Source organism: Oryctolagus cuniculus, chromosome 14, assembly GCF_964237555.1.
Source record: "Oryctolagus cuniculus chromosome 14, mOryCun1.1, whole genome shotgun sequence".
In the NCBI taxonomy this organism is placed as follows: domain Eukaryota; kingdom Metazoa; phylum Chordata; class Mammalia; order Lagomorpha; family Leporidae; genus Oryctolagus; species Oryctolagus cuniculus.
In genome coordinates this window covers 25,933,237-25,960,688 of record NC_091445.1, presented here as the reverse complement: position 1 = coordinate 25,960,688, position 27,452 = coordinate 25,933,237, and the positions used below count along the sequence as shown (strand labels likewise).

Here is a 27,452-nt window from a genome sequence, read left to right as displayed (position 1 = left end):
TGCAACGGCTGGAGCTGCGCTGATCCAAAGCCAGGAGCCAAGAGCTTCTTCCAGGTCTCCCATGTGGGTGCAGGGGCCCAAGGACGTGGGCCATCTTCCACTGTTTTCCCAGGCCATAGTAGAGAGCTGGTTCGGAAGAGGAGCAGCTGGGTCTTGAACCAGCATCCATATGGGATGCCGGCACTGCAGGCCAGGGCATTAACCCACTGCGCCACAGCGCTGGCCCCTCATTCATTTTCATAAAAAGATTGTAGAGGCACAGGTTTTCCTGGTGCATTAAGAAAGTACTGAAAGGCGTGCTCCCTACAATTGGAGAAAATGGTTTATTTGATTGTTAATGTCACTATTATCAGGATTTTGTGATCATTACTCAATAGCTCAATCAATTGAGGTTAGATACAAATAAAAATTTATTTAAGGATTATTAGGACTTAGGAATAGATTGAAACCAGCCCTCAAGGAATAAAATAATGAAATCATTAGGTTCTAACATATTTTTTCATTGATTTTTTTCACGAGATAGTGTGAAAGTAGAGCACTGTTAACAAAAGGTTACAAATGCATAAACAAATGTAATTTGACCATAATAAATTACCAAGAAAACAAATTACTAGAAATCTTAAATGTTTTCTTATGTGCACACATACATTTTCCTATAGTTACATGTTTATTGATTAAACAGCTAACATACCATTTGTTATGGTCATTGTCATAAGGACAAATTTCAAAACTACAGTTGACTGTCATTGTTCTCAGTAGTTACATTCTATAAAATCATCACAAGTTCAGAAAGAGGGAGAGACATGAAAAGAGATCTTCCATTCACTCATTCACACCCTAGATGACCACGATGGCTGTGGCTGGTCCAGGCTAAGCCAGGAGCCTAGAACTCCATCCTGGTCTCCCACTTGGGTGACACAGGCCAAAGCACTTCAGCCATTTTCCACTGCTTTCCCAGGCACTTTAGCAGGGGACTGATAGGGTGTGGAGCAACCGGGACTCAAACAGAACTGGAACTTTTATATGGGAAACCAACAATGTAGGAGGTGGCCCAATCTGCTCGACCACAACACTGAACCCTGAATTAGTGAATTTGGAATCATTTATCTTAGAGAAAATACAGATTTGGGTTCCTGCAAGTGTCGGCTCATGTTGTCATCAACCAACCAGTACCTAAATTTGTTTTATATATGCTACTATGTAAAGATACCTCATTTAAATGTGTTACTGATTCATTAATATTAAACTCACTGCAGACAGCGCCGTAACTCATCTGAATCAAGTTTATCTAACACAGGTGTTTTCTCCAAAAGGTATACAACACCGTCTTGCAATCCTTAAGAGCAATAGAGAGCACTTCAGCAGTACATTTTGGGGGAAATTTTACATAGTGAAATCACTAAACAGAAAACTGGAAAAACATGGCACTGTCTCAGTCATGAGAAGAACACATGTTTACAGTAGGAGAGATGAAGCCAGAGGCAGAATCTGCCTTGCTCAACTGCAGCTGGGAACACAGGCCTTTAGCAAAGCTTTTTTTTTTTTTTTTTTTTTTTTTTTACTACTGCCTGCATGACCATGAATGAGTGAGTATTGATTTTATAGGTACACATACATTTCAGCAAGCAGGCAAATTCACAAATACAGAATCCACAAATAACAAACAACTACTATCCCTTGAAAACTTAAAAAATAATGGAACAAAAGTTAAATACGAAAGAGACTCAGTTGATTGTAAAGTTCTATTAAGAACAGGGTTTTAGTAAAAATAGCAAATGTGTATACATTTATTATAAACAAAATAGGACTCTGCTAAGCACTTAAACTTTTAATTTGAACAACCACTGAGATAGTGAATATTGTTGTTCCTGTTTACAGATGGAAAAACTAAGGCTTAGGAAGGAAAGTGCATTCTTCTAGCTCACTTAGCTGCTACTAATTGACTAAGTCTAGACGCAATGTGGATCCAGCGTCAGAGTGCTCCTGACATGCTACGCAATGTGCTTGCCCAAATCCAAACCTAGGTTCTTGATTTGAAATTTGAAATTTTTATCACAATGCCAAAATAACATAATCTAACATCATAACAAAATTACATAATCCTTCTTTCTTATATATGTTCAAGAACATACTCTTTTGAGCTTATAGTATTTTCTTAGAAAGAATTTAGGAACCCAAATGGTCAATTCTCTTTGCATCTTAAAAATATGGGTGATTCTTCTTTGTGTTTCGTTATAAATAATGGGGGACTGTGTCACCCCTCTGTTCAAAAAGTTTCTGTAATTCCTTATTATACACAAAACAAATTCCTCAGCCTGGCGTATGAGTGTCTGCAACATGAGATCCAATTCCAGACTTGCTCTCGGCAGCATTCCTCACTTCTTACTTAGCTCCACCCAGCCCACATGGCTGTCTCAGCAGAGTACTCAGGACTTCCAACTCCTGGGTTATTCCTTACCCCATTCCTTCTTCCCACCCATCAATTTCTACACTTATTTTTAAGTACCCATATTTTTAAAAATATGTACCCATATTTGTAAGTGCTAAACTGCGGCCTCCTTCATCAGACCTTCTTAGTAATTCCAGTTCACAATTCATTTATTCTTCCTTCATACTCCTATGGGCCCTTGTGTTAAAAAAGTTACCCATGCAAAATGTGTGCCTGGGAAAATAAAGTATTAGATGAACTGAACTGAGAGGAAAGAGCCCTGGCCATTTGCTGGGACCCAGGCATATCTGTTAGGGCTGTTTCTACACCAGGAACTTGAGATATTGAAAAACAACTGAACTTGGCACAAGGACAGACCTGCTCTGGGTATTTGGTGACTGACCAATAAGTTGACACTTCATTTACAAACTTTGAAACTCTTTATTTTTCCGAGCAATCTCTAGACCATCATAGCTGCTTGTAAAGATGTTTACCACCCATACCTCCAGTCAATTCAAATCTTGGGCTAGTGAGATCTAGCCTACATTAAGCACTCTCCTCTAGTCTATAAGGAAGAGAGGGATAGATTTCATTCGTGATGCTCTTGTGAACATGAAGGTGTCGACTTCTTGCCGTTAACTCCCAGTGTGGGAATGAAGAAGGGACAAACAGCTCCGTCTCTACAACGTGGAGGGAGCATTGAGGCAATAGTGATGGGTTGGGGAATGGTGCCAAGACACCGAGTTCAGTGGATTGGAGTGAGATGCTGGAGACCTCCTACAACAGTGAAAGATGGTTGAGTTTTATTCTGAAAGTGATGGGAGACACTGGGGGATTTAAGCAAGGGTGTGGTATACTTGTATTTGTTTCTTCTTTAAGATTTGTCTTTTAAACATGGCAGCATGGCCATGGGCCATGGCAGAAATTATTAGCAGGGGAGCTTGAGGCAAATGCTTTATTAACCTTGCTGGTGGGGTGGGGAAAGTCCAACTTTATAGACATGTTTCACTAGGGAGGAAATCATACTAGGATCTCGGGACATTTTCTCACCCACTTGGAAGTCTTCTCAGCTTCCTTCTTTAACGTCCAGTATCCCGAATTAGCTCTTGCCCTAAAGAACAACATTTCAGCACTAGTAAGTTGTGACTTTCCTACAGACTTTCAGTGGGTTACAAAATATTCATGCCTGATGGGGAAACCTGTTTCGCTAAGCTTGAACTTGAAGACATTTATGAGAGAAAGAACTGATGAAAATACAGCTGATTCTTGACTAAGGGTGTTTATTTCAAGTTTTTTCATTCAAACTTGTGTTGCAACGGAAGAAAACAGAGAAGCAAAAATCCCTCTCTTCTTGAGTAGTAGGTTGCTATCAATACTATTTTAGGCCTACCATGTATTAAGTATTTATTTTACCACCAGGCATTGTGCTAGCACCAGCCGTATCTCACTTCACTTATTCTTTGCGCCAATGATATGAAATATGGAAGCTGAGGTTCTCTAAGACTAAGACACTTGCTCAGTTGTCTAGGCCACAGCTCTCGATCTCTCCTTTTGGCTCCGTTATCTCTAATATGCAGGTGTGTATAACTGAACTTGGTATAGGCAGCCTGTTTTCAGATTCCACTCTACTAATTACTAACCTTGTAAATCTAGGCAAGATACTTAACACAAGCCTCCATTTCTTCCTCTCTTAAGTGAGACCCAGACTACTTGACCTGCAGGGTATTTGAAGAATAAATAATAAAAGAACTTAGTCCAATTACCAGCAGCCACACAATTAATAGTATATTCCTCCTTATAATAGTGAGTTCATAACCAGAGATACTTCTGCTTTGTTAAAAAAGTAATTATTTTGGGGCCGGTGCCATGGCTCACTTGGTTAATCCTCCACCTGCAGCGCCGGCATCCCATATGGGCACCGGGTTCTAGTCCCGGCTGCTCTTCTTCCAGTCCAGCTCTCTGCTGTGACCCAGAGGGCAGTGGAGGATGGCTCAAGTGCTTGGGCTCCTGCACCTGGATGGGAGACCAGGAAGAAGCACCTGGCTCCTGGCTTCAGATCTGCACAGGGCCGGCCGTAGTAGCCGTTTGGGGAGTGAACCAACAGAAGGAAGACCTTTCTCTCTGTCTCTCTCTCACTGTCTATAACTCTACCTGTTGAAAAAAGTCTAAAAAAAAAGTAATTATTTTATTTATTTGAGAGGCAGAGTGACACAGAAAGAGGGAGAGATAGAGAGAGCAAGAGATCTTCCATCTCTTGATTCACTCCCCAAATGGCAGCAATAACCAGAGCTGGGCTTGGCCAAAGCCAGGAGCCCAGAGCTTCATCCAGATCTCTCACATGGGTGGCAGATCTGCTGCTGCTTTCCCAGGTTCAATAGCAGGGAGCTGGATCAGAAGCAGAGCATCCAACACTGTAACTGGCAGTCTGATATGGGATGCCGGCATTGCACGCAACAGCCAAACCCATGCTGGCCTCTGGAAACACCTCTGCTTTGCACCTGCCAACCTGACACAGTCATGATTCTTGTAAGCTAATTTGGTTGGAGATCTCATTGGCATATAAAGGGGAGAGAGCTGCTTTAGGCTGGCTTTCTCTCTGAAATCCTTGCACTATCTTTTCCAATGAACAGATCCTTGTTGGATGCAAGTTTTTGCCAGACGTCATACTAGCCATCAGTGATGCTGTTGACAAACAATAACAAGAAGCAAAACGGTGCCTGCTCTCCCTGAGCTTACATCTTTTTGAGAAATATTACAGTTACATACATAATGCCACTACGGAGTATGATGTGTGCTGAGAAGTGCTGAGATATATCACCAGGTTGAGGGCTCCTTTAGACATGGTTTCTCAGGTGATGTAATATTTGCCAAAGATTCAAAGTAAGAGAACAAGAAATTGTGAGACAGCAACAATACCTAGATCCCCAAGAGGCAAGAGCTTGAGGTTTTAAGAGGAGCAAGCAGAGTGAAGTAAGACTAGAGCATAGAGAGGCTGAAGACTTGTTTAAGAAATGGCTGGAGAGGCTGGCGCTGTGGCGTAGTGGGTAAAGCGGCTGCCTGCAGCGCCGGCATCCCATATGGGCGCTGGTTCGAGTCCTGGCTGCTCCACTTCCAATCCAGCTCTCTGCTGTGACCTGGGGTGAGGTAAGGAGTGGAGGATGGCCCAAGTCCTTTGGCCCTTGCACCCACATGGGAGATCAGGAAGAGGCTCTGGGCTTCTGGCTTCAGATTAGCACAGCTCCGGCCATTGCAGCCATCTGGGGAGTGGACCAGCGGAAGGAAGACCTCTCTCTCTCTCTCTCTCTCTCTCTCTCTCTCTCTCCCTTTCTCTCTCTGCCTCTGCCTCTCTGTAGCTCTGCCTTCAAATAGATAGATAAATCTTAACAAGAAAAGAAATGGCTGGAGAAGTAGGCAGGATTTTGCAGGTGGTGGAGTGTGGATATTATTTTTTCATCAACGGGAAGCCAGGGGTGGATTGTAACCAGATGACCAGCAGGATGGCTGTTGCAGGCAGAATTGACACCATGCCCCCTTATCAAAGATGTCTGCATCTTAATCCCCAGAAACCGTGCATGTGTTATCTCACATGGCAAAGGGGAATTTGTGTGTAGGATTCAAATGGGGAGACTGTTCGGGTTTACCAGGTGGCCCAATGAAAGCTCGAGTCCTTAGAAGAGGAAGCTGAGAGACTGGGGCCAGAGAAGATGTGATAAAGGAAGCTGAGACTGGAGTGAGTGGGGCCCTGAGCCTAGGAGTTTGAGCAGCCTCTAAAGCTAGAAAGAGTTAAGGAAATTGATTCTCCTGTAGAGTCTCTAAAATGCGTGCACCCTGTCAATGCCTGATTTTAGCTCACAGAAACTAATTTCAGGCTTCTAACCTCTAGAACTCTGAAAGAAGACACTACTGCTCTTCTAGGTCACCGAGTTTACGGCAAATTCATTACAGCAGCAAAAGAAAACTGAGAAAATGGCCGTCAGTAGCTCGGGCTGCCAAGGGGAGAATGGCTTCAGGCAGGAGTGAGGGTGGAAGCGAGAGGCCAGCAGAGATGCAATCACTGTAGTTCAGGTGGAGTAGTGTCCAAGCAGGGCAGACCTGAGACCAGGAGACACGCTGGCCTCGGATGTTGGAGGCAGGGCTGATAGGATTTGCCAACTCCCCTGAGCTCCTGTGCCAGTCTTTGTTTTGGCAGGAACTGGAAACCCCCGGGTGCTATTTGGCACACCAGGGCCATCAGTCTTCGAAAGCAAGTGCTGTTTTACCAGGTGACTGATTGGAGAAATAAATAATTTACTCACCAGCCAGACACATCCAGCCACTGGAAAAACCCAGCTCAGCACCCACACTGAGCCCGTCTAAAGGCAAACGTTCTGCAGTTTCATAAAGAGTAGAAAAGCGAGGCCCAACATGGTAGGAAGCACACAAGTGGATGGGGGAAAAGATGTGTGGGGCTAATTCCAGGCGATGCAGAATGACAAGAGGTAAGAATTGTTCCTTCATACTGGAACAGAGAAGTAAACACTTTCTCACAAGTACCAGTCATCAGACCTCGGAGTGCCATTCGCCACTCCTCCACGCTCCATTCTGGGCAGGACCCCACCTAGCTGCCTGCAGGCACCTGAGAAATTTCAGGCTGTGACCCCTGCCCACAGTCCTCCCACTGCAGCTCAGGGCTGTCTAACCTCCCAGCTGGAGGACTGAAGGGAAGCAAGGCTAGGGGAAGGGAGGACCCTGTAGTACACAGCAGTGCTGCCCCTGTCACACAAGAACATTTCCCCCCCCCCCCCCCCCCCGGGGAGAAGACTAACATAGCATCACTTCCTCTCCCCCTGCTCCCCCGCCCACACTGCATGCCTCTCTCCACCAGCACCTGCAGCCCACCTGGGCTTCCTGAGGAGGGACCCGGCTGCAGCAGTCCCATCTTTGGCCAGAGGCATGCACATTCTTCCCACCAGTTTGCACAGTGCTTGTGTTTCCCTGCATGGGCCACCGCTGTCCCTCTGAATCAACTGACAACCCCACCACCCCAAGGATGAGACCCCAGGAGCCCCCTCTCAGGGGCCTCTCACCCCGGGAAGAGGGAGATGCCTGCATTTTTAGCACCAGGAGTGCCTGTGGAAAGCCATGAGGTTCAAGGTTATGGTGAGAAGCCCTACTTGGGGGCAGCGGGGAAAAGGAAGGGTTATGTGAATGAGTTTTGGGACATTTCAGTCGCCCCCTCCCTATCACGCCCCCAGAGCTCCCTGCCTTGTGCTCCAGGTGCCGGTGTGGCCTTGTGTGATTCCAGGCTCTATAATAAGGCTTAGCAACCTTCTTCTCCACCAAGCAAGCTGGCCTGGTGCTCTTGCCCAGAACAACCAGAACCGGTCTCTTCCAGTTTTTCTTTTTTTTTCTGAATGTATAGCATTTTGATTTAATGGACCCGTTTCTACCCCCAAACCTGTCATTCTCTAGATTAATGCCTCACCTTATCTTTTTCACACCCTCTAGATCCCCAAAAACGATTTGCAAAGCGTGACCTCCGTCTTCCAGCGCTTTGCTGAAAGAATAACACAGATTGCAGTGCGCTCACAAAGAAGGTGCCCTCTCACTCCCGTCTCTCCCGTAGCACAAAACCTCCTCCCTGCTCTCTATTTTGGGAAATTTCTCATCCCACAGGCCACAAAGGCAACCAATTGCCTGAAGAGAATGGCACTGTGATGAACGCAGAGGTCACTCTGGACACGGCATGCCATTAGTTGATTACACACTTTTCCAAGGCCGTCCTTGGTGCAGATGCAGCGCATGCTAAATGCCGTGTGCTTCTCGTTCCGGCAATTAGTCTTGATCTCTCTGGCTTAACGCTCTGCCCAGTTGCTCTGTAAGAGAAAAGAAGTGCTGAGCCTCAGCACCACCTCTTTTTATATATTTGTCCAAGGAAGACTTAATGAGGCCTAGGTCTCTCCCGGGCACTGTAGGGGATGAGAAGGAAGCATCCCCCACTCTGAAGAAGTTAACAGCACAGAAGAGGAGAGAAGCCCTAAGCAAAATACACACCCAATAGGCTCCAGTGTTTGGGGGGAGGCAGAAGGCCCTACCTTTCTTCAATAAATATGCTAGGGATGGCTTTGAGTACCAAGGTTACAGAAGTGAGGAAGGCAAAGGGGGTACCTGTTCTGGGAAAAGGTCATCACGGCGTCATTGAAAAATCCACATGCAAAGTCCGTTTCTTTAAAAATATTTATTTTTTATTTATTTGAAAGGCAGAATTACGGAAAGAGACAGAGACCTTCCATCTGGCGGTTCAAAGGCCTCAATGGTGGGAGCTGGGCAAGACAGAGGCAAGGAGCCTGGAACTCCACCTGGGACCCTCACATGGGTGGCAGGAGCCCAGGCACCTGGGACATCTTCTTTTCCAGGTGCATTGGCAGGGAGCTAGATCGGAAGTGATGCAGCCATGACTTGAACAGGAGCTCATAAGGGATGCCAGATGTTGCAAGTGGTGGATTGATTACACACTGTGCCAAAACACCACCCACCACAAAGTCTGCTTGTAGAAGGACAAACACAATTAGCAGAGCAGGGATGGGATGGGACGAGATGGAGCATGTATCCAGGTAGACCTCTCTGAAGAGGCAGGCCTGGCTCTGGATGGCGAGATGGCTCTAGCCAGACACCTCCTGGGCAGAGAGCAATCTGGGCAGAGAAAAAAGGTGTGAAAGCTGTAAGGCAGGCAGGCACAGTATGGGAACCTCAGGGGAGAAGCGATAGTTTAACCTCAGCAACTGGTTAAAAATGGCATTTACGAAAACTGAAATGGCCTACACAGAAGCCCAGAGCTGGAAAAGCATGAACTGCGTCTGGTTGGAAGCAAGGCTGGGTGGAATCAGGGTCTGATGAAAGCTGAAATTTAAGAGATCAGGTCGGTAGACAATTTGTAGAGAGCACCTGAAGGCTGGGCGCCATGGCTGGGCCGTGTTCTATGAGCCGTAAGCACCGGGGCTTTAGAGCAATGCTAGCCTTAATAAGGTTGTGCTTTAGGCAGATTTCTCTGGCATCAGTGGGAACTATTTTCACCTCTGATAAACAAGTCTGCCTCTGCACTTCTATGGAAGCTTCCTACGTCCTGATAAATATTCATTTTCAGGCCCAAGCTTCTTGTAAGAGGCTCGCTGTAAAATAGTTTTAAGTAGAGCTGGCAATAGAATGTGTGTGGTCTAATGCGAAATTTAACTCTTAGGCCCTTTGTTCAAAATTCAGTCCCAAAGCTTCAGCCTTTCTCCTACCTGCACCTCTGTCTTGACTTTGTCATGGTGTTTTGTATTTGTTACTCCTGGGACACAGATGTTTGCCAAGCAAGTACAAATCCTTCCTGACACCCAGTGCTTCCTCTTCATCCCGACCTTCCCGCACCCACAACCAGCACCCTGCCATAGGTGACAGGAAGCACTGGTCACTGGGTGGGTGCCAGGAAGCTGAGTCTGTGTCCCAGGGAGGCAGCGAGAGGACCCATACATGAACAGCAGTTCCAGGGCACCCATGCATGCCCCACCATGCGTGCTTCTGCACACTTCACTTCAAACCACAAATTCAAGTGCACCATCACTAGACATTTCTAGATGCTGATTGCATCCTTTTGTTTGCAGGGTCTTGCACAACAGGACTAGTAACATATCTGTGACTTCTGCCCTCATTTTAGGCCAGAGGAGAATGTAACAGCATCTCAATAACACTTTTTTTCTGGGGTGCTTAAATTCTCTGGGCTTCTACTGCAGTTTAATTTTCTTAAATTTTTGCCCACTCCTTGAGGCCAAACTCTCACTTCTCTGCTGAAGTGCCTGTCTCACAGCTTCCACACCTGTAGCATATATATAAGATGTTATCACTGCTGGGAACTGAGGGAAAGGTGCTTAGGACCTGTCTACATTATTTTTTTTCCAAATTCCTATGAATCTACAATAGTTTGAAAATAAAATGTTATGTTCAAAAGCCATCCTATAGGTGCTATATTTTGGAAGACGGGAGGAAGGAATCCAAGAATGAGATTGAGAACATAAAATCAAAGCCATTTTGATGGTACTCTGCTAGGCATCACACATTAACGTGCAATCTCAGGAGGAAATATAGGCCTTGTCCAGAAGATAGGAAGGGATGAAGGGTGATCAGGCAAAGGACTAACCAGCTTCTTTCCTACCACACTCCCCTTTTATTATATCCAAATCCATTAAATGAGCAAACTGGTGCTTGGTATGGAATGCGGTGTCCCAAGAGTCAGCTTACCCCACTGCTCCACAAGCAGGTTGTACTTTTTGGAAGGGATACATTCCCTAGTGCTAACAGAATTCAAGACTAATCTTCACAGAGAATGGAAGGCACTTTAGTTGCTAGCTAAAGGAGTAATAACTGTGGCAACAGATTGAAGAAAATTCTCTTGGTCCTTGTGTTTTGAAATTCTTGTTGATTTTTTAATTTAACTTAAGGGTATTCAACTTACCTTTGATTTTGTGTCTAATGATGACATGAAATCGTTACAAATTTACAAAATTCAATTGAAATGGAATTAAAATAATTTATTCTGGTGCAAAACATTTGAAATCTATGCATCATTTTCTCATAAGACACATTTTCCAAGAGCTATTTGAAGACCCATCTTATAAACTAACATACATAAAGCAACCAGCACAATCCTTGGAGAAAAGGAGGCAGAAAATTAAATGTATCCAAACTTATTGCTAATATTCAGTGGCATTTCTAATAAATCACAGTATCCACACCCAAAGAATAGTGTCTTTGGACTACAAAGCTGAGGCTGGATCCATTTTTATGTCTTAAATCTTTGTGACTAGCATGGAAGTAGAACTCAGGGTTAAAACATTTTATAAGAAAATACCACTTAGCTTTGAGGTTCTAAGTGTTTTTCCACTGAAGAGAAAATTAATACTCAGTCAATCCTTCTGCCTCTGTGGAAATATGGAACAAAATAACAAGTTAACCCTTCGCATCACCCCGAAGCATTGGTCTAGTCAGTGATTACAACATTTTTCTCCACGTCTCCATGCAGTTCCAGGTCACACCTCCTTTCTGGTTGGTCTTCCAACTGCAAATCTGTCCTGAATAGCCTGCTCTCCAGGGACAGCTTCTCTCAGGGGGGCTCAGGGACTGAAGGAAGGCCCCAGCTACCAGAGAAGTGCCTTCACCCAACTCCAGAAAGGGAGAGGAAACACTGAAAACAGAACTAGTGGACCTTACCTCTGTAGAGATAACATAGCTGGGAAGAAACACAGCAGGACATCAGACTTTTTTTTTTTAAAGGTTTATTTATTTGAAAGGCAGAGTATAGAGTGGCAGAAGCAGAAAGAGAGAGAAGGAGAGAGAGACTCTTCCACCCGCTGGTTCACTCCCCAATTGGCCTCAAAGGCTGGAGCTGTGCCAATCCGAAACCGGGGACCAGGTGCTGCTTCTTGGTTTCCCATGCAGGTGCAGGAGCCCAGGGACTTGGGCCGTCTTCTACTGCTTTCCCAGGCCATAGCAGAGAGTTGGATCTAAAGTAGAGCATCTGGGACTCGAACTGGCACCCATTTGGGATGCCAGTGCTATAGACAGGGGCTTCAACCCACTGTGCCACAGCACCAACCCCAACACAAGATTTTTTTTTTCCAGAAGAAACCATGCTGGGTACCAGAGCTGTGGGCTCCCTAACAGTTTTCCACCTTGATCAGTGTGTGTGTAACTGAGCATTTCCACCTGGCTATGTTCTAGCTATTGTCAAGAAAAATAAATAATACTGCTCAGGAGATGTTTGTATCTACCTGGGTCCTTGGCCAGCAATGAAGCAGTTCATTTAACCAGAGATCAAGAGCACCAGCTCCGGATCTGACAGATTGGGATCCAGCCCCAACCCCACTTCTGGCTGCCCAAGTGGGCCTGGACAATCCGTGGAGCAAGCTCCACCAAACCTTTCTCTTCTACCATGAGATGGAGCTAGCAACATTTCTGACCTCCAGAGGTAAAGTGAGTGTGTTTAATGTCACTTCTGGGAGACAGCCTAATGTTGTGGTTGAGTTAAAAACCCTGATTCACATCCTGGCTTCACCACCTATTAGTCGCATTTCCTTGGTCATATGACTTTCCTTCATTTACCGCCATGTCTGCATTTGTAGAATGCAAATAACATGACTCTCATGGTGGATTGTTGTGAAACTTTACCAGAGTAAACAAATAGTATGATTTTGGGGCATAAAGATTCAGGGTTAAAGGGTTATTCTATTGTTTTCATCTTTACTCAAGATGAAGATAAATAGCATTCAGAAACAACCTGCACTCTGTTAACAACATACTGGTAGAATTTCTTTTTTCAGCTATCTGAGCCATTCAGGAAATTTATGGAGGTTGGACAGACAGAAAGGAGTTTTCTAGAAACTTCCAGTCAACTCTTTGGATAGGACAAAGCAACTACTACCAGAGGTGTCCTGACCCCTTTCATTAGCGCCCTGGGGCTTCACAGCAGAACGTGAGGGGTTCTCTCAGTGCAGGCAGCTCTAATGGGAAGGCTTCTCTCAATCATTTACTGGAAACACTAAATCAGCAGGGAACCTTAATTTTGAGACCCACAAGGGATTTTGCCCAAGAATTAAGCACATATTATATGTTCATTCTTACTCCCTATTTATATATCTATGGTTTATCTTTTGAAAAGGCGGGTGGAATATGCTGATCTTACAGTGTCTCACTTAAGAATAACAGACATACTCCCCTCCCAGCTTACTAATCTCATTTCATTTCACAGAGAAAGAAGACAGTCTTTAATTGTATGGTAACTGTGACACATACAGTGTTTGATGGAGAATCTCTCAGAAAAGATGATTACAAGATTAAAATTGCTAAAAGAAAGAAAGTGGATTTTAAGTATCCCCACTACAAAAAAATTGCTAAGTATTTGAGGTATAAGATTGATGAACTTGATCTAGCCATTTTACAAGATATACAGATCTTAAAACAGCAGGTTAGGCTGCAATCTGCGATGCCAGTATCCCATATAAGTGTCGGTTAGTGCCCTAGCTGTTCCACTTCGATTCCAGCTCCCTGATAACATGCCTAGGAAGGCAACAGAAGATGGCCCAAGTGGCCCTGCACCTACGTGGGAGACTTGGATGGAGTTCACAGCTCTTGGCTTCCACCCAGCCTTGCCCTAGTCATTGCAGGCGTTTGGGGAGTGAACTAAATGAGAGCTCTCTCTGTGTGTCCATCTGTTTTTCTTCCTCTCTATCTCTTTGACTCTCAAAATTAAAAAAGAGAGAATTTCAAAGAAGCTTGAAGTTACCAATCGTTAGGAAAATGCAAATTAAAGCTGTATGATATCACACTGAATAGACAGGCTACCATAAAAAAGGAGATAACAGTTATTGGCAAGGATGAGGAAATACTGGGACCCTGTGTATCACTGGTAGAAGCATAAAATGATGTGGTCAGTATGGGAAAAAAATATGGTGGATCTTCAAAAATTATACATAAATCCAGTAATCCCACTCCTGGGTACGTGCCCCTCAATTATTAAAGCAGGGACTTGGAGATAAATTTGTGCACCGATGATATCTGTACACGAGTATAAGCACACAGCCTGAAGATGTAAGCAACCCTAATGGTTACTGACAGATAAGTGGATAAGCAAAATGCAGCATATACAATAGGATATTATTAAGCCTTTAAAAGGGAGGAAATTCTGAAATGGATGAATCTTAGAGACATTATGTTAAGTGAAATAAGACAGTCACAAAAGTACAGATACTGCATGACTTCACTTCTATGAGGTATCTAGAGTAGCGAGGTATACAGAGACAGAAAGTAGAGTGGTAAGTACCAGTGACTGGAGGCAGTGGGGGAATGGAGAGTTATCATTTATGGGTTCAGAGATTTAGTGTGAAAAATGAATAAAGTACAGAGATGGATAATGCTAATGGTTGCACTTAAAAATAGTTGAAATGGTAAATTTTATTTGTGTGTATACAGTATCACATTTTTTAAATTAAAAGGCTAAAATTAATTTATAAAAATTCACTTCCTTAGTTGGTACCTACCTGTAAGCTTCACTTCTCAAACAATCCTATGAGTGGTGGTCAGGATCTAGTTTTTTTTTTGTTTTTTAAGAAAAAAAGTTATCAGGCCGACCTTCAGTTTAATTCCAGCTCTCTCAAGGACTATTTTAAGTTCATGCCCATAAACAAGACTCAGTTTTCTCATATATAAAATATTGAGGGTAATTTATCTTATGAAAACCTGAGTTCAATAAAATAACACTATAAAATGTCTGGCAAGCAATTGACACTCAGGAGAAAAACTATCATCAGCATCATTCATCATGTTTCCCACCAGAAAGTCATGTTGAGAACAAAAGTGCATAAAACAGTGCCTGATAAGAATTCAATCTCAATAAACATTGGCCCCCAAAAAACAAAAAAAGAACCACACAAAGTCCTCTATGAATTAGTGCCAGTGGCCAATATGTTGCCTTTCAGATCCATATTTGGCTCTTTAAAGATATTTCCTTTGCATGGTTTAAGGAAGAATGAGATTGGTAATGTCTAAAGCAAGAAAAGATTTCATGAAGGAAGCAGAATTTGAGCTGTGCCTGGAAGAACAGTAAAGATGTGAACAGAAGAATGCATTTGTCATCTCTTCATTTCTACAGTGAAGCACCTGACAAGCTACTTATGAAGGAAGGAGATTCATTTGGCTCGGAATTTTGGAGGTTCACAGTCCAAGATCAAGTGGCCTCACTGGTTTGGCCCTCTTGTGCGACTGGAGGATGGCAATGGAAGAGGAAGGATCCATGGTGAGCCAGGAGGCAGACAGAGTGGCAGGGCCCAACTTGGCTCTTAAAACCAACACTTTCAGGAAAACTGACTCCCAAGGGCACACCTCCAATGACCTAAGGACCTTGTACTAGTCCTACCTCCCAAACCACACAACTGGATCCAGCCTTCACATGCTGAGAACCATCAATCCATGACCTTGGGACTTAATCATCTGCATGTATTCAGGAGCCATATCCTATTCAGACCATAGCAAAGGAGAAGAGATGGGAGTGCATGAGTGATGGGAGGAATGAGCTGAGGCCAAAATGGGTGTGGTGCATTCCAGGGGCACTGACAGCCACTGTGGAAATTGGATAGATATGATGGATCCAGATTATATAGAGGATTAAGAATCAACAGGAGGGGCCAGTGCTGTGGAGCAGTAGGTTAATCCACTGCCATATGAGCACCTGTTCTAGTCTTGGCTACTCCTCTTCCAATCTAGCGCTCTGCTATGGCCTGGGAAGGCAGTGGAAGATGGCCCAAGTTCTTGGGCCCCTGCACCCGTGTGGGAGACCCAGAAGAAGCTCCTGGCTCCTGGCTTAGAATCAGCCCAGCTCTGGCCATTGCAGCCATTTGGGGTGCAAACAAGTGGATGGAAGATCTTTCTCTCTGTCTCTCCCTCTCACTGTATAAACTCTACCTCTAAAATAAATAAATAAATAAATAAATAAATAAATAAAGTATTTTTTAAAAAGAATCAACAGGAAGGGCTGGCACAGTGGCGCAGTAGGTTAATCCTCCACCTGTGGTGCCAGCATCCCATATAGGCACCAGTTCTAGTCCCAGCTGCTCCTCTTCCGATCCAGCTCTCTGCTGTGGCCTGGGAAAGCAGTAGAAGATGGCCCAGTTCCTTGTGCCCCTGCACCCACATGGGAGACCAGGAAGAGGCACCTGGCTCCTGGCTTCAGATCAGCGCAGCTCTGGCCGTTGCGGCCATTTGGGGTGTGAAGACCTTTCTCTCTGTCTCTCCCTCTAACTGTCTGTAGCTCTTCCTCTCAAATAAATAAATAAAATCTTTAAAAAAATCAACAGGAAAGCCTCAATTGGGTATTTCTGATGTGTTCCTGAGTGTATTAGTCTGGATCCATTCAGCAACTAGAACTATCACAACATGTTAGGATGCCAGGATTCTCCAGAGGAGCTAGACCCAATACACAAAGACAAAGGACCAGCGAGAGAAAATTTGAGGAACTGGACCACGCGATTGTAGGGTTGGCAAGTGTGAATTCTCTGGAGCAGTCAGGCAACCTGGAGACCCCAGCAAGAGTTGATGTAGTAACTGAAGTCTGAATTCCTGGAGGCCATGATTTCCACTTCTCCCGGATGATGTCAGAAGTTTGCTATTAAGGCCTCCAATTGATTGGATGAGATGCACCCACATTATGGAAGATGTGAATCTTAATTACATCTTTAAAATACCTTCAAAGCAACACCTAGAATGTTATTTCACCAAACATCCACTCTGAATTCAAAAGCCTAGCCAAATTACAGAGTGCAAGTTTAATGTAAAGAATGATTAGCCAATGACAGGAGAGTAATCACAAAGGTAAAAACTACGTTAAGACAGAAGGAGATTACCCGAGGGATGACAAACTTGGAAGTGGAGAGTCAAATGACAGTGGAGAAGTTTGCTCACAGTCCACTCTTGATGAGAGACTGTGCTAGGTTTCCCAAGCAGAACTAGTGCACAGGCTCTGAGCAAGCAGGAGCAGTCTGAAGGGGCTCAGGTGCTAGGCAGGTGTGCAGCGAGTCAAGAGTACACACTGTTGCATGTGGGAGGCCCAGAGGGCACAGGGCCCACACTGGCACAGCCACTGGAACAGAGTCAGGGCTTGGGAATCCAAGGTTGGTGTTTGGGCGCACAGGGAATCTGGTACGTAGAGGGTGCTGAGGCGCCACTGTGGGTGCTGCTGGAGCTGGGTGCTGGAGAAACCTCCCTCTTCGGGAACCTCATGTGCTTGGAGGAATCCAATAAGTGAGGTGAACGTGCTTCTCCAGGCTCACAAGGCTGGGGTGAGGGTTGTGGAGCAGAAACCAAGGCTAGAAAACAAACCCGCTCTGTCTGGGACTCCCACTGCACTGCTACTGCCCAAATTTAGATCTGCAAAAACCCTGGGGAAGTTGCGTCCTGCGAGTACTTAGCACCGGAGAAAACCTGCAGGGCTGAAGAGTGGAGGAAAAGAACCACACATGCTCTAGGCGTCTTCTGAACAATCCGCAAGACCCAACGCGAAGATCCCCTCCTTCCTGCCACGTCCCTCCGGTGCTCTGCACTGATGGTTTTACTTCCTGCCAGCTGCAGAAGCCAAATATTTAAAGGGCCCAAATCCGATCTGACAAGTCAAGCAACAAAGGGTGAATCTAGAGCTGACGGGTGACAGATTGGCCACTGGCACCACAGGCGGGGCTGCCGCAGCAGAGCTTGGGTGGGCACCACCCGACCACTCAGATTGAGATGTCAGGAATCTGACAGTGAGGAGCCCAGCCAGGAGGCTGCTGTCGTGATAAAGGCATGGGGTGCCCAGATCCTGGACAAAAGAGCCATCAGCAGGAATTAAACAGAAGAGTGATGTGACAGACTGCAAAGGAATTTTTCCTCCAGATTATCACCCAATTGACAGAAGCAAAACCATGGGGGGAATCTGAAAAGAGATTTAGAGAAAGGGAATCGCTTTTCCTTGACTCAGAAGTCCTGGGTCCTCTCTTCTCCAGTTTCACTCTCCATGGTTTGTTACCCAAGGTCAACCATGGTCCAAAAATATTAAATGAAAAATTCCAGAAATACACAAAGCGATGCATTTTTTTTTATTTTTTTGACAGGCAGAGTGGACAGTGAGAGAGAGAGAGACAGAGAGAAAGGTCTTCCTTTTGCCGTTGGTTCACCCTCCAATGGCCGCCGCGGCCGGCGCGCTGCGGCCGGCGCACCACGCTGATCCGATGGCAGGAGCCAGGAGCCAGGTGCTTTTCCTGGTCTCCCCATGGGGTGCAGGGCCCAAGCACTTGGGCCATCCTCCACTGCACTCCCGGGCCACAGCAGAGAGCTGGCCTGGAAGAGGGGCAACCGGGACAGAATCCGGCGCCCCGACCGGGACTAGAACCCGGTGTGCCGGCACCGCTAGGTGGAGGATTAGCCTAGTGAGCCGCGGCGCCGGCCCAAAGCGATGCATTTTAATTGCTCACCTTTCTGAGCAGTGAGGAGATCTCCTGACACATGCCACTCAAGATGTGAGTCAGACCTCTGTCCATCGATCCCAGGCTGCATACCCTGTCCTCCCACTAATCATGTAGGACCCATCTTGATAATAAGATCAACTATTGTAGCATCCCAATGCTTGTGTTCACATAACACTAACTTTAATTAATAATAGCCTCAAAGCTCAAGAGCAGTGATGCAAAGGAGACATAAAACATGAAAGGTTAACTGTGGTACATGTGGCAATGCTGCACAGCATATAGAAAAAAACATGGTGTATGTAGGGATCAGCTCTATGCTTTGAAGGATTCCACTAAGGGTCATAGATGTGGAGGCTACTGTACACTGAGCTCAGACAAGCATTTCATTAGAGAGCTCAAGATTCATGATGTCAGGGCCAGCATTGTGGCATAGTGTGTACAGCCACTGTCTGCAGTGCCAACATCCCCTATGGATGCTGTTTCAAGTTCTGGGTGCTCCACTTCCCATCCAGCTCCCTGCTAATGCATCTGGGAAGGCAATGGAAGATGGCCCAAGTGCTTGGGCCCCTACACCCACATGGGAGGCCCAGAAGAATCTCCTGGCTCCTGGCTTCAGATTGGCCTAGCTCTGACCATCGCCATCATTCAGGGAGTGCACCAGCAGGTGGAAGACCTCTCTCTGTCTCTCTCTCTCTGTAAGTTTGCCTTTCAAATAAATAAAATAAAACTTTTTTTATAAAAAGATTCATGATATCTTCATTTTACAGTTAACAACTTTTAAATGACTTGTTTTATTTTTTAATTTGTATTGATATAATTTGGAAGCAGACAGACAGAGAAAGAGACAGAGAGAGAGAGATTAAGAGAGAGTTCCCATCCACTGGTTCATACCCAAAATGTCTGCAACAGCCAAGGCTGAGCCAAGCTGAAGCCAGGAGATGGCAACCCAATCTGGGTCTCCCACATGGATACAGGAGTTCGTTTACTTGAGTCATCACTGTTGCCTCCCAGGGTCTGCATTAGTAAGAAGCTGGAGTCAGGAGCTGGAAATACAGGACACAGAGGTCTGATCCAGCACCTTAACAGCTAGACCAAAAGCCATCCCACTTTATTTTACATTAAGCAAAGTTAGAACAGTGACTCAGCCTCGCTACTTCATAATCTTTCTGTCGCGATGAAAGTATTGGCTGGTAGTTGTTATACTCCAAAGGAAAGTGTAGGACCCAATTAAAAAAAAAATGATGACAAATGAGCCATGTAATTGAGGCCAAAAATGTCTCTTCAAGCCTCTCTAATTCTGACTCCACTACCAAGGTGTTGCTCCCCTTGGCCGCCCATCAGCAGGCAGCCCATCCGTCTGGGCACAGTGCAGCATGTGTTGGTCTGGTGTGGATGAACTCCTCCAGCCACAAGGGCTGCCAGTGTTTCCTGGAGCCCAGAGTCTCCTCAGTGCCAGGAAACGACATGATGCAGCCAGCATGTAGTTATCACTCCTAAAAAATGCTTCCTCACTCCAAGCAGACTGAAAAAAGCACAAAATTGTGAGTTTGTAGCCAGTTACCTCTGCTGATGTCACAAACGCAGCCAGGCGTGCTTGTAAAAGCAGGGGAAAAGACATAAGAAGGCTGAAGTGTCTTATTCACGCCTTTCTATTCAGACTAAAGAGTTGCTGGAACTCTGGAGGCAATGAAATTGTCTTCAATTTCTTGAGAAAAGTCAAAAGGGAAATGTCAAATGCACAGAGCTTTGACGGGAACTCCCATGAGCAAGCAGCGAACGTGCGTGCTCATCCTACGTTCTGTTCTCGGTTCTTTGCCCATCCTTTCTTGCTTACCTGGAGGCGGAAATGGGAAGACAGCATAAGTAAAGCAGCAAGCACACGCAGACCTGCACAAATGCATGCATACGCAAATCACCTTGAGTGGTGCAGGGAGGGACTCAGTCCTTAGGGGCTCAAGGCTTCCATTTATGCCCAGGACAAAGACAGCAAAGGTCACTACCATGAACATACCCTGGCATCCTGCCTTCCCTCTTGCCTGTGCCGGGCTTAGCGGCTCTTCTCATCCCGTCCGCTAGGACACGGACAGAGGCCATCCTCTCGTGCTATCCAGCAGTGTTGATTTGGTCACGGATGGGGAGGGCTGCCTCCAAACTGACACGGAGAGATAAAGGGTTCCTGGCATCCTTAATAAGGCTCTGAGGGACACTCATCCCCCAACTTCGCATCGGCCTTGCAGCTTTAAACACAGCTCCCTGGATGTGTCTTTCATGCATCCTTTCATGTGGTGTTTTGCTTTAGGACATGCTTTCCTTCCCTCTAAATTTATCTTCCCCGCTGAGAGTTAGCTCTTTCTCGTGGCTAAAGATGCCTTTTCCTCCGGCCTTAGTTTGTGGATATTCATGGCTGTAGGCTTCAGATAAAATGAAACATATGGGTATAGCACCCGAGCCGTGCCCCTTTTCTTCGATAAGGCAGCCTAACAACAAGAGACCACTTCCAGCACACTCCAGCCACCGTGTTAACCAAAGCAAACACCTAGAAAATATCTGCATGTAATTGCATTCTAGCTGAGAGCCCACGCTAACAGACAGCCATGTCTCTGTCTTTGTGTGACTTCATAGAAATCATTTAATTTAGAGGTGGATTCTCTCTGAGTTGAGCTTGCATCATTCTTAGTGTTTACTAGCTCTCTGCTGAAAAGTCTGACCTTCAGGGTTATTTCTGTAGAAACATGATTTCCAGGAGAGACAACAGCCGCGGATCCAAGGCCATCTGGCATCACAAGGCAGAGTTCTTCTATTCTCAGCCTGCAGCTTCTGCACATCACTAAAGAGCTCCGTGGTAGATCCCTTCAGCGTCCCTGCTATCTGATCCAGCCCTGCACTCACGAAGCAGCGGGATCCACAGTTTGACTCAGGAACAGAGAAATGAACTTACAGTCTTTCTGTGCCTTGGAAAGGGAAAGCTAAAGTTGTGGGGACACCAGGATCTTCGAGAAGTCCTCACTGTTCACAACACCAATAGTAGAGGGGATTTTGGAAAAGCCATAGGGCAGGAATCAAACAAAACCAACTTAAGGAGCATGGACAGGCCGGCGCCGTGGCTCAATAGGCTAATCCTCTGCCTTGCGGCGCCGGCACACCGGGTTCTAGTCCTGGTCGGGGCGCCGGATTCTGTCCCGGTTGCCCCTCTTCCAGGCCAGCTCTCTGCTATGGCCTGGGAGTGCAGTGGAGGATGGCCCAGGTCCTTGGGCCCTGCACCCGCATGGGAGACCAGGAGAAGCACCTGGCTCCTGGCTTGGGATTAGTGCAGTGCGCCGGCCGCAGCGCGCTGGCTGTGGCGGCCATTGGAGGGTGAACCAACGGCAAAGGAAGACCTTTCTCTCTGTCTCTCTCTCTCTCACTGTCCACTCTGCCTGTCAAAAAATAAAATAAAATAAAAATAAAAAAAAGGCGCATCAACAAGGGGTGGGCACTGGTCTAGTGGTTAAGGCACCACTTGGGATGCCTGCATTCTCTATGGAACCTGACTCTGGGTCCAGCTTCTTGTGAACATGCACCTTGAGATGTAATAATAATAGCTCAAGAAGTTAGATCCCTGCCACCCACCTGGGAGACCTGGATTGAGTTTTTGACTTCTGGCTTCTGCCTGCTGCTGAGTGGCAGTCTCAAGGCTCCTGAGTTACCTGAGCCTGCATCAAAATGCACAAGAGACTGAGCTAGCCTTTCTGAATTCCAAATCTGTGTTCCCAGGAGAAGCGCCCACTGAAGTTTAAATTTCTATGGATGAGGAGAAACTCACAGAAACAGGGTTGGATAGACAATCTCAATGCTATTATGAAACGGTAGTCTAACCTTTAGAAGTCTGTCTTATTAAAAATGAGGAGTTTGTGGGTATTTGACATAGCAATTAAGATGCCACTTGGAATGCCCATATCCCATATTGAGGTGCCCGGGTTCAAGTCCCAGATTCCCTCCCAGTATATACCCAGAGAGGCAGCAGGTGATGGCTCAAGTTCTCAGGTCCCTGACATACATGTGGGAGATACAGATTGAATTCCAGGCTCTTGGCTTTGGCTTGACCGAGCCCCAGTTATGACAAACATTTATGAGGATTAAACCAGGGCTTGGGAGATACTGCTCTGACTCTCTGCCTTTCAAATAAGTAAGAATTTAAAGAATCTAGCTTTTCACTTCAAGTCCAAAAAAAAAATTTAAAAAAAGGAAAGAAAAAAATCAAAATATTTCCCACAGAGAGATTGCCTTTTGCTTAAGGAGACATTAAAAACCCCAAGGGCATGGCAGAGTAAGAGAGAAGAGGGTTGATAAACTTTTTTTTTTCTTTTTTGGAAAATGGTTGGGTCCAAGTAGCACTAAGGTTAGACTACATGGAGAACATCCCCTAATTCCTGCATCTCTGCAGTAGTGGAGCTTGGAGGCCATAGGCCAGTGAAGTCAAGAGACTGAAACAGACAGAGCACAGCAGAACGCACGCCCATGCCTGCTGCACAGGTGCTCCCAGGGCCACTGCAGGCTCTTATCAATGGCTGAAATAAGTGAAGATGCAGGCAAGCCAGCCCCTGACAGACACTATGCAGGAGAGAGGCACCCTTGTATTTGAATCCCACACACCAGCATTTTGCATTCTTCTCCCATAGTTGCTACTTGAGCAAAGGGATGGAGCTCTAAGTGCCTTCAAGAACTCTTCTTGATTGTGTTTCCTGTGCCATGTGAGTGAACTCCTTTGAATAGAAGATGTGGGAGAACACAGGTAGCCCCATGTGATCTAGCAGCACAGATACTTAGACTGACAGCACAGATGAGATACTTCATCTCATCTTTGTAATAGATCCATTAAACATAGACCTGGTCAGTACTTGAACTTAGCAAATGAGCACACCTGCCATTTACCAACAAAATCACATCTCCAGGCTTTAATTCTATTTCCCCATATTTTTTGTCATTTCAGATGCTCCTGAGAAAATGATATAAGTAATAAGCCACTCTGTACAGGCGTTAAACCAAATGAAAGGACATTTATCAGTTTTATAATGTGATATTATTGTCCATATGCCAATACTGTAAGATGTGCAACCTTCCTTCTTTTTACTAAAACTGATCAAAAGTATCTTCCAGGAAAATTGGTGGCTTTAGGAGATACTCTATCTCCTGAAATTATTAAAAAGATTGATTTGTTATTTATCTATTTGAAAGGCAAAATGGCAGAGAGATGGAAGAGAGACAGAAGAGATAGGGAAGAGAGAGAGAGAGAGAGAGCAAAATATCTGCAACATTTGGGGCTGGGCCAAGCAAAACTAGAAAATTTTGAACTCTATCCAGGTCTTCCGCATGGTTGGCAAGGACCCAAGTTCTTAGACCTTCATCTTCTGCCTTCACAGACGCGTTAGTAGGAATCTGGATCAGAAATGAAGTAATGGAACTCCAACAGGCACTCCAATATAGGACCTGCTGCATCACAGTGTGTGCTCCTGTCTCTTGAAATAGTGAATACCACAGCCATCACCTGCAAACTCTGAGAACCAGCAGTCCCCAGTTCCAATGATCCAAGAAACCAGACTTTTGACAGATGTAGTGTGGGAAAACAGAGCTAGAAGACCAGGGCTTAAATTCCATCCTAGGCCGGCGCCGCGGCTCACGAGACTAATCCTCCGCCCACGCCCCAGGTTCTAGTCCTGGTTGGGGCACCGGATTCTGCCCCGGTTGCTCCTCTTCCAGTCCAGCTCTCTGTTGTGGCCCGGGAAGGCAGTGGAGCATGGCCCAGGTCCTTGGGCCCTGCACCCGCATGGGAGACCAGGAGGAGGCACCTGGCTCCTGGCTTTGGATCGGTGCAACGCACCGGCCATAGCAGCCACTTGGGGGGTGAACCAACAGAAAAAGAAAGACCTTTCTCTCTGTCTCTCTCTCTCTCTCTCTCTCTCTCACTGTCTAACTTTACCTGTCCAAAAAAAAAAAAAAAAAATTCTATCCTAGTTTCTGTCCGTGTAACCCTAGGGACATCACATCAAAGGCTTGTTTCTTCCCCTAGAAAATGGAGATAATTTCAACTTTCTATGTCCTAGAGTAGTCATGAAGATTTTAAAAAGACAGAGTCCAGGAAGATGTCATACAATATTATCGCTTTTAGTTGAAGGTTATCCTCTGTCTATCCACTCTTGAGTTGCCAAAACTTTTTTGCACATCTATGTTCACACATACATTTATATATATATGGAAGAAAAAATGCTCCCTAGCTTTCATTAGAGTCTTAAGGGAATTCATTACCTAAAGTAGGTTAGGAACCTCTAAGCTAAAGACATACTCAAAAATGTCACTGATACACCTGCATAGGTGCACACAATACATGATCTAAGACAATACAATTGAAGACACTTAGGTTCAAAGGCACACATTTGTTATTAAACAAGAATTTATTAAATACCCAATGATACGCACAGTACAAAACTTATTTTCCTACTTCTGCTGCTTTCACCCATCATGTGGTTGCTCAGAATTTTTTTCTCATATAATAAATTTTGGAAAGACATTTCACCCAAGACCCATCGATGGTTATTTAATAAATGTACTCCACATCCTCAGTCATTAGAAACATGCAAATGAAAATCACAACGAAATACCACGACACACCCAATAAGATGATGCTTGTTAAAAAGACAATCAAAATTGAGTGTTAGTGAGAGTATTGAGAGTCTGCAAGACTCATATCCTGGTGCCAGCATCGTGGCACAATGGGTAAAGCAGGCACCTGCGAGGCCAGCATCCCATGTAACCGTTGCTCCACTTCCCATCCAGCTCCCTGCTAATGTGCCCAGGGAAGGCAGTGAGCATGGCTCAAGCACTTGGGCCCCTGCCACTCCTGCGGGAGACCTGGATGGAGTTCCAGATTCCTGGCTTCAGCCTGGCCCAGCCCTGGCCGTTGTGGCCACTTAGGGAGTGGTCCAGCAAATGGAAGAAAGATTCTCTCTCTCTCTCTCTCTCTCTCTCTCTCTCTCTTTCTGTTTTTAACTCTGCCTTTCAAATAAATAAATCAAAAGAAAAAAAAGAGACTCATACTCTGCTGGTGGGAATATGAAATGGTACTGTCACAATGGAAAAATTTTCTTAAAAAGTTGATCATTGCCTTACCAGATGACCCAGCAGTTTTAGTCCTAGTAATCTAACAAAGAGGAGTGAAAGTTGACGTTCACACAAAACTTGTACACAGATGTTCGTAGTATCATTCTTCAAAGCAGTCCCCAAACTGGAGAGGAAAGAGTCCATCAGTTTCTGAGTAGATAACCCAAACTGGACCCGAAAGGGCCATCGAGTCCGTGAGTGTGGGGTTCTCTGACGGGGAGAAAAGCATCCCTGGTAGCTTCCGCGGCAGAAATGAAACTTGAAACGCTGCACGAAATGAAAGCAGTCGCCTCCAAAGAGCACACGCGGGATGATCATTCGAATATGAACGTCTAGACGTGACAAATGTGCAAGAACAGAAAACACGCCTTTGGTTGTCTGTGCTAGGGTAGGTGGCAACAGCAATTAACTGCAAACATGCAAGAAGGAAATTTTGAACTAAGTGGAAAAGTTTTAACACTGAAGTCTGGTGCCAGCTTCCTAACTCTGTGCACACACTAGAAATAATTGAGTTGGATATGTACAATGAGTGACTTCATGGTATGTAAATTACATTTAAATGCAGATAGTCTTGGAAGGGACACAAATGATGAACAGGATATACTGAGATAGAACTGTAAAATAAATACAAATCACAATATATTTGCCTATAAGTGGTTTTGTTCTGTGTGTGTATCATGGTATTTTAAACTGTTTTTCTTTAAAGAAAAACATGCCTTTTTCTCTCTGTGCTGTGGTATCATGATCTGTAAAATGGAGATGACATAGTGACTACCTTATAAGACTCTGTAAATATATAAGTTAGTGAAAGATGTAAAGAATTTAGAAGAGGATGCGACTCACAATAAGGATTGAATACGTTTTAATTATGAGTACTAACTAGAGATTTTATGTCACTAACCATCACATATATTTTATGATACAAATTTCATGTGATTTTTTTTCTTTTGCTTTTTAAAATTTACTTGAAAGACAGAGAAATGGAGAGAGACAGAGAGATAGAGGGAGAGATTCCATCTACTGGTTCACTCCCCAAATGCCTACCACAGCTGGGCTGTACTGGGCCAAAGCCAGGAGCCCAGAACTCAATATGGGTCTTCTACATGGGTGGCAGGGACTCAACTACTCGAGCTGTCCTCTGTTTCTCTCCAGGGTGAGCATTAGTTGGAAGCTAGGATCAGAAGCAGAGCCAGGAGTCAGAGGTAGGCACTCTGATGTGGGATGCAGGCATTTTAATCACTAGGTCAAATGCCTGCCTTTTTTTTTTTTTCTGATGCAAAAAATGGGCATTAATAACTAACGATGCTTTCCTGAGTTGGCACAAATAAAATACATAATAATTGAGGCTATTCAAAAGGGAAAGATAGCATAGCTGGAAAATTTGAACTACCATTGAATATATCACAGAGAACATAATCTACCAAAAAACACATTTTGGCTTTATTTTCCTTTCAGAATCCCCAAGCAAGCAATTCAAAGCAATCATTTTAGGCTTCCTTTCCTTTCTCATGTTCTTCTCTCACTGCTTGGTGACGCTGTCTACACTGAACTTCTTCCTTATCAATTACAGGACGAAGGAAAATGGCCGCCTCTGGAGGTAATAAAATTGGAAGGTGCCGAAGTCAGCGTTGATAGCAGCCTGGGAAAACCATTTGTGTTTAACTGTGTGCCTCAGTCTGCAAATAGGATTTTTTGCCTCTGTGCAACCTCAAACCAAGAAATGAAAAGGTAATTCAGTGATCTCGTTTCTTACCAGTTGTGCTCTGAGTGGGGAAGGCTTCCTCCAACAGCCACCTTAGAGATTCTTGGGATCAGACTAGGAAAGAGTGAATGCCAACTTCATAGCATGAGACAATAAGTTGTTTTTTTACCTCAAGTGTAAAATA

The 27,452-nt window shown here is 45.0% G+C and overlaps 1 protein-coding gene across 2 annotated transcripts in view; it reads left to right on the top strand.

The window, feature by feature from the left end:
• Nucleotides 1-27,452, top strand: part of LOC100359138 (uncharacterized) — a 143,732-nt gene that overhangs the window by 95,953 nt on the left and 20,327 nt on the right. For both annotated transcript variants that reach the window (XR_011381949.1, XM_051853594.2), the window contains exon 9: nucleotides 27,137-27,294. Coding sequence is in view for 1 of the 2 variants with exons in the window: in XM_051853594.2 (XP_051709554.2) it covers nucleotides 27,137-27,294 (158 nt within the window). In the remaining variant the exon portion in view is untranslated. The remainder of the gene's footprint in view (nucleotides 1-27,136; nucleotides 27,295-27,452) is intronic.